Source organism: Rhincodon typus, chromosome 12, assembly GCF_021869965.1.
Source record: "Rhincodon typus isolate 14 chromosome 12, sRhiTyp1.1, whole genome shotgun sequence".
Taxonomy (NCBI): Eukaryota; Metazoa; Chordata; class Chondrichthyes; order Orectolobiformes; family Rhincodontidae; genus Rhincodon; species Rhincodon typus.
This window is the reverse complement of record NC_063343.1, coordinates 2,581,606-2,596,555: the sequence shown is the minus strand read 5'-3', so window position 1 is coordinate 2,596,555 and position 14,950 is coordinate 2,581,606. Positions and strand designations below refer to the sequence as shown.

Below are 14,950 nucleotides of genomic sequence, written 5' to 3'. Positions count from 1 at the left end.
TTTGTGAGAGTGGAATGCCATCTCCAGATAGTTACAGGGAATACACTCGACCTCCGGATCTCTCGATCTCTCTTTAAGAGGATCACACCATGAGAACAGGCGAAGTTCCCCCCCCAGTCTTTGGCTCCCGAAGGGGCTGAGCAATGGGAGAATGTGAGCATGGGGTGGGGAGGGTGGCTTAGTGGGGGAGGGGAAGAAATGACACTTGGCCATACTCATGTGAAATACCAAACCTCTGAGTATACTTTGATGCCGCTATATATTCAGATTAGTTGTTCATTCCAATTCAGTCTACAGTTGCTGATGCAGCATCGCAACACCCTTAAATTGATGTATTTTTGCCTAGTCTTGTTAGCTCCATAGACTATAGATCCGCTGCGTTCATTTAAATTTTTTCACTGAAACATTTGAGCATGGCCTTGACAGCGTTATTGGCATTGCTGATCAGTTTTTGTATTGTACTAGCCCCTACAGCCTTCCTTATGACTGTTTGCATCTATCTCTGGCAACTTCGATGGAATCGAAAGGGAGACAAGAGTTGTCATCTCCTTCTCCCTCCAGGATCGATGGGGCTTCCGATAGTTGGTGAAACATTCCATTGGTTCTTGCAGGTATGCCTGATTTCTCATTTGACTCAGTAATATTTGAAGGATAAGGTAACATTTGTTGGTTGAAGTAACTTATATTATTATTGGTCTGTTTTTTATTTGGTTCAATCTGTGTTCCATTGTGTGCCAATGTTACTGATGGCAGGCATGTCTGGAAGACTAGTTGTTCTACCTTCACTCTTCTTCTGTTACAAAAGACCAATAGGGAACAAATAAAAACAACCAATTCACAGCATTTACATATCTCAGTGTCAGGCATTATACAGGCATTGAAAGAATGACTCGCATTTGTATTGCATTTTTCACAACTTCAGAGCATCCCAAAACACTTTGGAGGTATTAGGTATTTTTGAAACATTAATATGTTTGCGATTATAATGTACAACTGTCAATTTCCACGTCACAAAGTCACAACAAACAGCACTGGGACAATGAGCAAATAATTAGTGATGTAGATTGATAGATAATTATTGACAGAGAACTTGGGAAAACTCCCTAACTCCATTTTGGTTAGTGCCATGCCATATCTTTTTCGTTTGCCAAAATAGCATCTTAGTTTAATTGCATATCTGAAAGACAATCCCTTCGTGTACAACATTTGCGTAGAGGTGCGTTCAGGCTCAGATTCTCTGGAGCGGGACTTGGAATCACAGACTCCCAATAGTGTGGAAGCAGGCCATTCAGTCTACACAGCATCCCACCTAGACCCACCCCATCCCTGTAAACCTGCATTTCCCATGGCTAACCCACCTTATCCTGCACATCCCTGGACACTACAGGTAATTTAGCATGGCCAATGCACCCAACTGTACATCTTTGGACTATAGGAAGAAACTGGAGCACCCGGAGGAAACCCATGCAGACACAGGGAGAACATGCAAACTCCACACAGACAGTCACCCAAGGCTGGAATCAAACCTGGGTCTCGGGTGCTGTGAGGTGGCAGTGCTAACCACTGAGCCACTATACCATGACTTGAACCCAAAACCTTACATCTCAAGAGCTGAGAGGTTACCAACAGTGAGTGTAATTGACCGTTGGTCAAACCGAGCACCATATGCATTCCATGTCAACTCTTGCGAAAATGAAGCATACATGGTGTGAAAGGCAGCAATCCTTATTCATCTGGTACAGCACAGTTTGTGTTGCTTAGTCACACATTGTTAAAGAGTTTTCATAGTGATGTGCTTGTCAGATTAGATATTAATGGGAAGGACTATTAATAAATACCATTTATCAGGATGTTTGCTAGGAAGCTGAATGTATCAGGATGTGCACTTGAATAAAATCAAATTACAAAAAAGGTGCGTTAGATCAAATGTTATCTGGAAAACATTGGTTAATACTTCACTGGTCACAACTAAAAGGTCAGAAAACACACAACACCAGGTTATAGTCCAACAGGTTTATTTGAAATCACAAGCTTTCGTAGCACTGCTCCTTCATCAGGCGAAGTGCGACTTCATCTGTTGGACTATAACCTGCTGCCGTGTGACTTCTGATTTTGTCCGCCCCAGTCCAACACCGGCACCTCCACATCGTGGCACAACTGAAAGGGATGGGGGAGAGATAAGGGATGAACAACAAACATACACTAGGTGACCTCACAAAGGATAGTAAATAGGTTTAATGACCTGTAGCAAATGTCAACATTCGAACCATGAAAAACACACAAAACTTACAATGAGGAAAAGAACAGGACATTTTTAAAGAACATAGTATGGTTTTAATTGGAGCTTGTTGTGCAATATTTTAGTTTCACTAAAAGCTTTATGCAAAACATTCTTGAACTTCTTAAGTGAAACAAGGTGTTCATTGTGTAAAATCTCCAACATTTGTTTTCAAGACCACTGAAAACAAATGGATTAAATTCCCTGTTAAAATAACAAATGTTTCAGGATGTTAAATATTTATACACCAATATCCCAGGGGAGCAAGAAGTAAACAGCAGGTCAGGCAGCATCCATGGAGAGACAGCAAGCTAATGTTTTGAGTCACATCAGCCCTGATGAAGAGTCATCTAGACTCGAAACATTAGCTTGCTCTCTCGCCACAGATGCTTCCTGAGCCGTTGTGATTTCCAGCATTTTTCAGTTTTCAGTACAGATTTCAGCATCTGCGGTAATTTGCTCCCAAGACGTAAACAGCACTCTCCTGATTGAAACACACGAGGTGAGGTATATCTGTTCTTACACTGAGCATGAAGGGTCCTTTGGCACAATGAGTAGAAGGCGATCACACAGAGAAAATGGATCTTGACCGAGTTTTAAACCCGTACTCGGTCATTTCTGGATGGGAATGTTTGCCTGTTCGCACACTTAGTCTGAGAAAGGGGAAAGCATGGCAATTAACACTAGAGGTCACACACGTGCCGGGCAATGATCGTCTCCAACACGAGAGAATGTAGCAATCTGTCCTTGACGTTCAGTAACCTAAATGTGCTCACTCCCCCACCACGGACAACCTGGGGTCTACCGTTAATTAATTATTTCAAGATTAATTGGACCAGCCATACAAGGACTTGACTATAAGAGGAGGCCAATGCCCTTGATGCCTTTAGGGAGAGGTGGGCACTGCGGGGGGGTGGGGGGGGAGGGTTGGCAGGGGGGCTTTATTTCCCCGTTTCAATTCTATTTTGGTTTAATTCCGACCCTCCCCCTTCACTTTTTTAATGTAGGTATTGCTGTAATCAGGCTTTGCTTGTTACTTTTTCACTGGCTTCATGGGTATATTCCTGCTGGTAGAAATACTGAATCATCTTTTTTTGCCAAAATAAAAAGATTTAAGAACGAGAGAAAACAAAAAGCAAGGCCGGGGCCAGATAATTTGTAAAAAGTGTCTCACCTCTTGACTCTGCAAAGTTCTCCACCAAGTGCCATCCACCCTCCACCGTTAACTGTCCAGTATTCACCATGCACAAGGCAGAAGTGCAATAAAATATTTCCCACTTGCCTGGATGATTACAACACACAAGTTGAACACCATCTACGATGTAGCAACCTGTTTGTTTGACACCCCGTCTGCCACCTTAAACATTCACTCCCTCTACCCTGGTACACAGTGGCTGTGGAGTGTACCATCTGTAAGAAGTACTGCTACAACTCGGCATGGTTTCTTTGGCAGCATCTGCCAGCATAACCAAAGTGAACAAGGGCAGCAGATGCATTAGGTGACCACCACCTCCAATTTCGCCTCCAAGTCACCCTGACTTTGAACTATACTGACATTCCCTTACTGTTGCTAAGTCAAAATCTGAAACTCTAACTTCCTAACAGCATTGTAGGAGCAACTACATCACACAGAATTGTTGTGGCTCACTCCCACCTTCTCAGGGGAATCATAAATTCCATCAATGTCCACATCCTGTAAGCGACTGATAAAAAATACCATTTTTTTTATTCATTAACGGCATGACCAGGGCAGCATTTATTGCCCATCCCTAATTACCCAGAGGGCAGTTCAGAGTCAACTACATTGCTGTGGGTCTGGAATCACATGTAGGCCAGACCAGGTAAGGATGGCAGTTTCCTTCCCTAAAGGACGCATTAGTTAACCAGATGGGTTTTTCCAACAATGGATTTATGGTCATCATTAGATTTTACTGATGACTGTCCAAAGCTGGAAGGGTCAGGTGGATTGGCTGCGTTAAAATTGGCCCAGAGGATCCAGGGATGTGCAGATTAGGTGGATTAGTTGTGGTAAATGCAGGGTCATGGCAATAGGGTGGGGGGAGGGTGTGGGTCTGGTTGAGATTGTCTTCGGAGGTTCAATGTAGACATGATGGGCTGAATGGCCTCCTTCCACACTGTAGGGATTCAATGTTAACATATTTACTGAATAAATAAAGTAAAAATTTACCAGTTGGAAAGAAGCAGAAAGTTGTCTGCATTGCAAGAACTTTTATTATGCAGTATGTAAAATATTTCCCTATTCCTTCCAGGGCTCTGGTTTCCATGCCTCCAGAAGGAAACAGCATGGGAATGTGTTCAAAACCCACTTGCTCGGCCAGCCAGTCGTGCGTGTCACTGGTGCAGAGCACCTACGTCAGTTGCTGTTGGAAGAGCACAATTTGGTTGGTGTTAATTGGCCACAGAGTGTCCAAGCGATCCTGGGATCCAGCAGCCTGGCAAACTCCATTGGGAAAGTCCATCAACACAGGAGGAAGGTAGTGGCAACATTGAAAACTTCCAGAGGTCTGACCTGTATCTCTCAGAAGGGGCAATAATTGTCAAGTGAACTATGCAAGCAAAGATTTCATTTTGTGAGGAATGCTGTTCAAAGGCCAAATTAATCAAAACCTATTTACTTCAAGCTCTTGAATCAAGTGATTTGTTATCTGACCTTTGACTCTCTGACCTTTCACTCTTTCTACATGTGTGCTTGTACTTCTTCCGAGCTAAATGAGATTTAAAGAGACCTAAGGGGCAACTTTTTCACACAGAGGGTGGTGCATGTATGGAATGAGCTGCCAGAGGAAGTGGTGGAGGCTGGTACAATTACAGCATTTAAAAGGCATCTGGATGGGTGCATGAAAAGGAAGGGTTTAGAGGGATATGACCAAATGCTGGCAAATGGGACTAGATTAATTTAGAATATCTGGTCAGCATGGGCGAGTTGGACCGAAGCATCTGTTTCCTTGCTGTACAGCTTCTATGACTCTATGACCATCATAAAGTTATGTTCAATGGTCTCAGCCGACAGCTGTGTCCCAGCACAGTCAATCCAACAGTGACATTAATCCAGACTGGGGAAATAGCCTGGAGTTGTCCTAATCCATTGCTCAAGACAAGAAAGCCTTGAATACAAACTGTTGTGATGTTGCTCATTTGTTGGTATTTAATTCTAAAAGAAAAAGAAACTAAAGTGTTCTGGTAAATGCTGCTTACACATTTTTAATGTAAATTTTGACTTTGCATCCCCTCTTTTATTTTCTGCCCTTCAATTTCTTGTTGCATTTCAGTCCCACATTCCTGAGCACTGGCCACATGATGTGGAGGGAGATGGACAGACAGGGAGACTTCACCATGGAACCGGTCCAGTGCCTGGCCAAGATCCAAGAGCCATTCAAGCAGTAGATGAAGGCTGTAAAGTCTCAAAGCCTGATTAAAGATGGGGTTCTGAGTCGTAGGAGAAGGGGGAAAGGGCGACTGTGTGGCTCACACACTCTCTAACTTCCATTCACACACACACACACACGCACGCACACACAGACACACCCACACACAGACACACACACATATGCACACAGACATGCACACAGACACACACACACACACACACACACACTCACATGCGCACACACACACACAGACGCAGACACACACTCAAATGCACACACATACTTACACTAACACACACACACATATACACACACATACACACACACATCTCTTCAACCTGCATAGTGCCTCATCCCCTCATATAGCCAACAGGTATCCCTGTCCCTCACCTCCAACCCACGTCTCCGACTGAATAAAAGCATGGATATTTGCTGCTTCTCCAAAATCAATCCAAGGCTGTTTTTCGGCTTATTTGTTGTCTCTGGCAATGACTTCAGAGATGGATAGTCCATCAGGTCTCATTCGTTCCTTGAGGTTTTGTAGTTGTTTGCTACAGCTCACTGGCTTTGTAAGCACAGGCATTGTTATGGGATTGGAGTCACATGTAAGGTGGATTTCCTTCCCTAAAGGACATTATCGGACATATTTCGTTCAAAGCAAATTTCACCATATTGCATGGTGGGATTTTGAACCCAGGTTTGCCTGGTATGCTGGTCTGGGGCCGTGGTATACGGGTCTAGTGATATTACCACGACACCACACCTCCCCACATTCTATAATCCAAGGTGCCTACAGATGGGGAAACTAACTGACATAATAATATTTAGAATATCTTGCCTTTCTCACACAAACTAATCTGTTTAATTTCCTGCCCGTCCATTTTGATTTCCTCAAACTCCATCACATTGATTGACATTGCATAGTTTGTAAACATTCAGTTTTCAAGAATGCCTTGCTTTTCATGCAAAAGTGAACTACTGCAGATTCAGGGATACAGAAATCAAAGTGGAAAATATTGCAGATACTCAACAGTTCAGGCAGCATCTGTAAACAGACTTAAGGGTGATTGCCCTGAAAGTCTGAACATGATTTTCTCTCTGCTTCTAAAACCTTGCTTTCAATCTGATCTCAGACAAATGAAGTTACATTTTTTTAATATAGGGATGAAATCTTGTAGCTGGAACTGAAGGAATTTGCCTGTCCTTATCGTTGATGTAGTAGCAAGACTATACAATACACCCCAATGCTTTCCACCTGGAGAATTAAACAACAATGCTTTATTTGTGCAGTTAATTAGCATTGCTGCCCTGTCTGAATCGCAATGGTGTTTGGGGCCTCTTGTAACACTGTGGAAGTGTTCCTAACTCCAGGCCAGAAAGAGCTGTGTTCAAATCCCACGTAGCCCTAGAGGTGTGACATTATACGTCCAAACAGGTTGATAACTAATAATTAGAAATGGGGATTGTGACTGCAGATATTATCCAAGGGGAGTTAACTCCATTTATTCACGGAGTTCATGTAGATGGGTCTATTATAAAACACATTTTGCTGTGTATGAGAATGGTGCATTTCCCACAAAAGGTATGCGTGTATTTTTCATTTCCTGTCTGATAGTTGCTGTACATAGGAATGGTGTGTGGGATTTTAGACTCTGGATAAATAATTATAAAAGTATTGTTCAATGATACTTATTGTTTGAAAACTTTATCTATATGACACACCTTTGGTGGCTCAGTGGCTAGCACTGATACCTCACGGGTTTGATTCCACCCTCAGGTGTCTGTGTGGAGTTAGCACGTTCTCCCTGTGTCTGTGTGGAGTTTGCACGTTCTCCCCAGGGGCTCTGGTTTCTTCCCACAGTCCAAGGATGTGCAGGTTAAGTGGATTGGTCATGCTCAATTGCCCCATAGTGTCCAGGAATGCGCAGGCTGAGTGGATTAGCCATGGGAAATGTGTGGTGATGGGGTGGGTCTGGGTGGGATGCCCTTCAGAGGATTAGTATGGACTCGATGAGCCAAATGGCCTGCTTCCACACTATAGGGATTCTATGAGCTGCTTCAATTTTATATCCTGGTGTAACATAGTGGTTACTTAAACACCATGTAAAACCAGTGGTTTATACGATGTCAGCGATTTATGTATCAGATTTTCAATGAATTGTTAGCTTCTAGTCTGCTGAATGTTCCTCAATCCAAACCATGTCCCTTCAACATCGTTTCTTGTTTCTTGCCAGATCTACGCTCGGGTTTTCAGCTATGCTGCTTTGGAGAGTTACTTGCCACGAATCAAGGAGGTGGTGGTGGAGACAGTGAGAAACTGGTGTGCCAGGGAAGGCCCTATCAGGGTTTACCCAGAAAGCAGGAAGCTCACCTTCCGTATAGCAGTGGCTGTTCTGCTGGGATCGTCACCGGCTGAGGAGAAGATGATCGATCTGCTCACCACCTTCGAGCAACTTACCAAAAACATTTTCTCCTTGCCCCTGGATCTCCCGGGCTCGGGATACAGAAAGGTACACTCTACTCTCCCATGAATTGGGCAGGGGTCTCTTTAAATATTTCTGCAACTTCTTATGTTCTCCCTGCCATGTTAATAACATCGGTCAAATAACTAGTCACTCAGCAGCGTCCTGGGTGGCTTAGTTTTTTTGAAAACAGTAAAACACATAAGTTGTGAAACAGGTTGAAGCAACTAGTTTCAGAGAATGCAGTCAACATATCCACAGCCAAATAGATCAGTAAAGGTGGACCTATAACGTGATATACACAAAGCACTTCAAGTCCCTAAAGGTGAAGCCTCTTAAGGGCAAGGTACGCTATAACATCCACTTCCTTTTCAAAATTTTCCAATATTTTATTGGAAGAAGAATGGGGCAGTTATCCCGTTCAGCATTTACATTTCATCCAACATCACAAAAACAGATAGTATTGTTGTTAGTGGGAGCTTGCTGTGCTCAAAATGGCTGCTGCATTTCTTACATGACAACAGTGACGACACTTCAAATACTTCTTTGGCTGCCAAGTGCTTTGGAGTGCCCTGAGGTTGTCAATGGCGCTAGGTAAATGCAAATTGTTTGTTTGTTTCTTCCTTAATTTTGTTGATTGAAGTTCTATCTATCTCTAAAGGTGGAGACAGTGAATCTTAGGCTGAAGCTTCAATACTGAAGCAATCCAGCATTCGTCTCTCCGAATAGAACAAAGTCAGCACCTCCATCTCCTACCGACCAACCTCATCCCGCCCCCTTGACCTGTCCGTCCTCCCTGGACTGACCTATCCCCTTCCTAACTCCCTACCTACACTCACCTTTCCTGGCCCCATCCCCGCCTCTTCGACCTGTTTGTTTCCTCTCCACCTATCCTCTCCTCTATCCCTCTTCTATCCGCCTCCCACTCTCTCCCTATTTATTTCAAAACCCCCTTCCCCTCCCCCTTTTCTGATGAAGGGTCTAGGCCCGAAACGTCAGCCTCTCTGCTCCTATGATGCTGCTTGGCCTGCTGTGTTCATCCAGCCCTGCACCTTGTTGTCTCGGATTCTCCAGCATCTGCAGTTCCTACTATCTCAAAGTCAGCAGAGAGATGGGATTAGCTGTGCCTCTACAAGTTACACACCATCCTGACTTGGAAACATATCATTGCTCTTTCAGTGTCACCCTGCATTTAAAATCTAGAACTCCCTTCCTAACAACACCTACCCCACAATACTACAGGGGTTTAAAAACGTAGCTCACTAACACCTTCTCAAGAGACAGACAATAAACGTTGGCCCAGCCACCAACATCTACATCCTGTAGATGGATGAATGAATGAACAAATTAAAAATCATAATTTTATCAAGCAAACCCTCTACTTAGTAATACATTTCAGCGTTTGCTTCAGGAATCAGTGACTAAGACCATCAATGGCTATCCAACCACAGAATACAGGAGACAGAGAGGCAGTAAAATACGTAAATTCATGAATCCTGTTCTTCCTCCAGGGTATACAAGCTCGGAACAGACTGCATGAATACTTTGGAAGGGCCATAGAGGATATGCTTCAGTCTACTCCTGAATATCCAACAGCACTTGGCATTCTGATACAGAGCAGCAAAGAACATGGGATGGATATAAACACGCAGGAACTGAAGGTAAGAATCAGTGAACATTCAGTCTGAAGCTCAGGTTCAGGTTTTTTTTGTGGCGTGTGTGGACAAATCAAGGTCAGCATCACAGGGCTCAGAAACAGACCTTTCACACTCAGTGTCAAAGTTCAGAACTCCCGGGTCAAGCCTAAGATGGATCGATAAATGTAGCGCTCCCATCTAACCCCACCCCAGCCCTTCCAGCTATGTGAGATTTTTAAAAGTAATTGAAATTCAAAACAACAACAGTTTGTATTTGAAATAAAAACAAGCAGAGCTGGAGAAACTCAGCAAGTCTGGCAACATCTGTGGAGAGTCATAGAGCTGTACAGCGCGGAAACAGACCCTTCAGCCCAATTGTCCATGCTGACCAGATATTCTATATAAATCTAGTCCTATTTACCAGCTTTGGCCCATTTCCCTCTAAACCCTTCCTATTCATGTACTCATCCAGATGCCTTTTAAATATTGTAATTTTACCAGCCTCCATCACTTCCTCTGGCAGCTCGTTCCATCCACGCACCACCCTCTGCATGAAAAAGTTGCCCCTTAGGTCCGTTTTAAATCTTTCCCCTCTCACCTTAAACCTATGCCCCTCTAGTTTTGGACTCCCCTACCCAGGGGAAAATACCTTGGCTATTCACCCTATCCATGCACCTCATGATTTTATAAACCCCTATAAGGTCACCCCTCAGCTCCAGGGAAAATAGCCCCAGCCTATTCAGCTCTGCCTATAGCTCAAACCCTAGAGTTAATGTTTTGGGTCCAGTGACTCCTCTTCAAAACTGAGCAATTCAGATTTGTCTTAATCTAAACTATCTGTGACTATGAGAGGCATTTAAGAGGTTAATTTAATCCAGTCCTAAACTCTAATTTGCTCCCAGTAAAGGGAATGGGAACTTGTACAGATCTCCCTGAGCTAACAGCCTAGTGATAACAAAAACAGCAATTGCTGTAGAAACTCAGCAGGTCTGGTAGCATCTGTGGAGAGAGAGACACACATGTTCCCAGTCCAGTATGACTCTTCTTTAGAAATCTGAAGAAGGGCCAATGGACTCGAAGCGTTAACTGCTTTCTCTCTCCACAGAGTTTCTCCAGCAATTGCTGTTCTCGTTTTCGGGGTCTTCTGGAGACCTAGCCTAGAGACATCTACGGGCGTTGATGGGAACCCTTGAAAAGCTGTAAGCATCCAGAACGGAAATATATCCCGCCAAAGCAATCAGGATTTCAGCTTCGCAAAGCGCTGACAGACCGGATTGTTTCATTGCAGGAGGCGTTGGTGGAGCTGATGTTTGCGTCCTGTTCTACAACTGCCAGTGCGTGTACGTCCCTTGTCCTGCAGCTGCTGAAGAATCCAGAGATCCTCGCCAAGTTGAGGTGCGATCTCCAGGCGAAAGGATTCCAGTCTGAAAATGCAGCAATGCTGCGTCTTAGTGAATTCAGCCACCCGCAGTACCTGAGCAATGTAATCAAGGAAGTGCTGAGGCTTTTGCCCCCTGTATCAGGGGGGTATCGGGTGGCACTGCAGACCTTCGAGCTGGGAGTAAGTTGGTTTATTTTAAATCCCACTACATTTCTGAAGAAGGGCCTAGACCCAAAACGTCAGCCTTCCTGCTCCTCTGATGCTGCTTGGCCTGCTGTGTTCATCCAGCTCTACACCTTGTTATCTCAGATTCTCCAGCATCCGCAGTTCCCACTATCTCTACTTACAAATGTCATCTGTTTTGGAAATTACGCTGATTTTTATCTGATAAACTCCCCCTGCGAAAGGGCTTCCACTGTTCGCGCTTTGGTCGTAAAGATCTTGATTAATGCTTAAAAACAAAACCCCAGAATTTGTCCTGAGATAGTTAGAACTGTCGATGCTGGAGTCAGAGATAACACAGTGTGGAGCTGGAGGAACACAGCGGGTCAGGCAGCATCAGAGGAGCAGGAAAGTTGATTTTTTTGTATCTGGTATTCATCAGGATACCGACAAGAAATACATATCTGATGACACTTAGCGCCACCGATACCTCCCAAGTTATTAAGACATACTGTATTTTCTGGCTTCACCAATATTTGAAGGTTGATTCTGTCCAATGCTACTGACATACAATATTGCTTCATTGGCCCTAAGTGTAGCTACGGTTTGCTGTTTCCAAATCTTAAACAGTTTATAATATGTGCAGTTGAAATACTGTTTATAATCAGTAGGTGTCATCATTCATGTTTGCTGGTCATTTTCAAAAATCTAGTAAAGTTACGAATTCTATTAGACTCAATCTTTTTACGCCCTACCTTTTGACCAATATCAAAACATACAGTATATATAGAAGGAGGTTGTACAGAAAGAGGGCGCAGAAGGCTTTGGCAGAGAGCTGGGACGATATTTTGTAATGATGCTGTGGATTTAAGAAGTGTATTTTGTCCCGGTTTCCTCGAAGAGAGATTGAACGAGAGGAGCTTGTGAGGCTTTGATGGTTCTTTCAAAGTTTGAACAATAGAAGCTGCCGAGATGGGTGGGCTACCTCTCAGAGCAGGATTCCGAGTTTGTTTTAACTTTTAGATTCAGTAGAAGCTGGTGGAGTTTTGTAGAAGTATAAGCTATTTTTTCCTCTCTCTCCGTCACAGCTAGAAGCTGGGGTTTCTCTTCCTACTGTGGGTGTCGCAAGTGAGAATCTGTGTCTGAATTTGTCTTTTTGCTAAGGGGTGCATTTAAGGGATGATGCTATATTGGAACAGTTAATTAGTAATAGTTACTATATCTATTATTATTATTTTTAAGTTTTCCAATAGAGTTATTCTAAATTCCTCTTTCTTTCTTTGTATTTTAACTGCAGTGTTTGAACTAATTGTATTTTGATTAATGTCGAGTAGTTTGACCAAATAAATTCATCTGGAACATGGCATTCTACATTTGCCTTTAAAATAGGAAAAAGTGTAGTGTCTAGGCTACCTTTTTAAAATATTTTGAGGGGGTCTGGTCTGGTCCATAACAATATTAATTCCTATTCAATCCTTATTTATAAGCTGCATTTAACTCTGTTTTGAATAAACTAACAAATCATAATTATTGAAATGAAGTAGCAACGGATTTTTTTCATGGCATATCAGATTAATTGTTTCAAGTACTGGACCTCAATTTAAACATAGAGATTCCAAATAATATGGGAACAGATTCAGACCCAAGGTCCAGTCAAACAAACTAAACCTGGGATATGCAAATGTGACCAGATCAATTAGGCTAATGTATTAATGTAACCATGTAATTACTTAGAGTTCATATTTATTCATTCATGGAAATGATCTGGCCGTTTCCCCAAGCCTGTGATGTTGTAGTCACCCTAGCCATCTTCCACTGCATCTAGGGGTCTAGCTTGGATCACGACTGAAGGGGGTCCACGGATAAAGCTCTAGGTAAGAGTAGGAAGAACATACCCAATAATGCTCTCACCCTGATGGCCACCTTTGTGTACAGCTGCACCACTCTGTGTGTAGACCCTCGGTACGTAGGTGTCACTACATACCGAGGTTCCACCTGTCCCTGTTATTGTGAGGGGTGAGATTGGCCTCACTGCCGTGGAATGCTCCAAGTGGTCAGACAGTCCTGGATTTGCAGATACGTTGCAGGTAAATGGAGCAGAGGTATAGATCAACCATGATTGAAGCAATTTGCAACTATGTAACTGGAAAGGAATTTGATTTATGTGTGTATGTCAATGGACATGATATTTTGCAGAACTAACACAGATCTAGATTTTGTGCTCAGCCTGCAACATTAGAGAACTAACATTCTCCTTCACTAAGCTACACCACAGTACTGTCTTATCTACTTCAAAATTTACCTAAGTCATACAGCCAAAAAGCATAGAAACAAACCCTTCGGTCCAACAAGTCCATCCCGAACATAATCCCAAACTAAACTAGTCCCACCTGCCTGTTCTTGGCCCATATCCCTCCAAACCTTTCCTATTCATGTACTGATCCAAATGTCTTTTAAACGTTGTAACTGTACCCACATCCATCACTTCCTCAAGAAATTCATTCCACACGCAAACCACCCTCTGTGTAAAAAATCTGCTCCTCATGTCTTTTCTAAATCTCTCTCCTCTCGCCTTAAAAACATGCCCCTAGTCTTGAAACCCCCATCCTTGGGAAAAGACACCTACCCCTAACTGTATCTATACCCCTCATTATTTTGTAAACTTCTATAGGATCACCTCTCAGCCTCCTATGTTTCAGTGAAAAAAGTCCCAGCCTATCCAGCCTTTCTTTATAATTCAAACCTTTCATACCCGGCAACATCCTGGTCAATCTCTTCTGAAGCTGGTATCCCACCACATGATACATGGAGAGACTGGACCTTTTATCCAGTAGTCAGACCCACATCCATCATTAGAGATTGGTGTCTGCAGTCACCTCTGGCTTCAGAGTAATTATTTAATGCAGAATCATTGTATCCTTTTTAAAATACGCCAATGGTTTTATCACAAAAGGAGACAATGATGACAAATTGGTGAGAGAAAGAGAGAAAGAATTGCTCAAGTACATAACTATGTCAATGCTTTCTATCCTTTTAGGGTTTTCAGATTCCCAAAGGATGGAGTGTCATGTACAGCATCCAAGACACACACAACACCGCCCCTATATTTCAACGGCCCGAAATATTCGATCCAGACAGATTTGCTAATGGCCTAACAAAGGGCAAGGATGCGCGCTTTCAGTACCTGCCGTTTGGTGGAGGCGTTCGACGTTGTCTTGGCAAAGAGCTTGCCAAACTCATCCTGAAAGTCTTTGCCATTGAGTTAGCCAATAGCTGCCACTGGGAGCTGGCCACTCGAACGTTTCCCAAGATGCTCTTGGTGCCAGTGGTTCACCCAACAGATGGGCTGAAAGTACAGTTTACAGCTCAGCTCCACAAAAAAAGTGCAGCTACTGAGGTTAATTTGGAGTAGATTACCTCACAATCGAAGTTGCGGTATATTTATCTTATTGTTATTTATCATTTATATCCAATAATATGACAACAACTAGTTAATGGTTCAATTTGTTGGCAGCATTTAAGTTTCAGGAGGCTTCACAGATGTTGAGTTGATTTATTCAGAGCTCATTTTGGACAATGTTTTAGAGATAACAAGGTGTAGAGCTGGATGAACTCAGCAGGCCAAGCAGCATCAGAGGAGC

The 14,950-nt window shown here is 43.1% G+C and overlaps 1 protein-coding gene across 1 annotated transcript; it reads left to right on the top strand.

Annotated features, from left to right (window-relative positions):
- The first annotated feature begins 413 nt into the window (after window positions 1-413).
- LOC109918235 (cytochrome P450 26B1-like) lies at window positions 414-14,721 on the top strand. The gene is made up of 6 exons (XM_020518139.2): window positions 414-611; window positions 4,549-4,773; window positions 7,902-8,177; window positions 9,641-9,790; window positions 11,055-11,327; window positions 14,347-14,721. Exons 1-6 carry the CDS (start codon window positions 414-416, stop codon window positions 14,719-14,721), a joined length of 1,497 nt encoding a protein of 498 aa, XP_020373728.2.
- The last annotated feature ends 229 nt before the right edge of the window (window positions 14,722-14,950 follow it).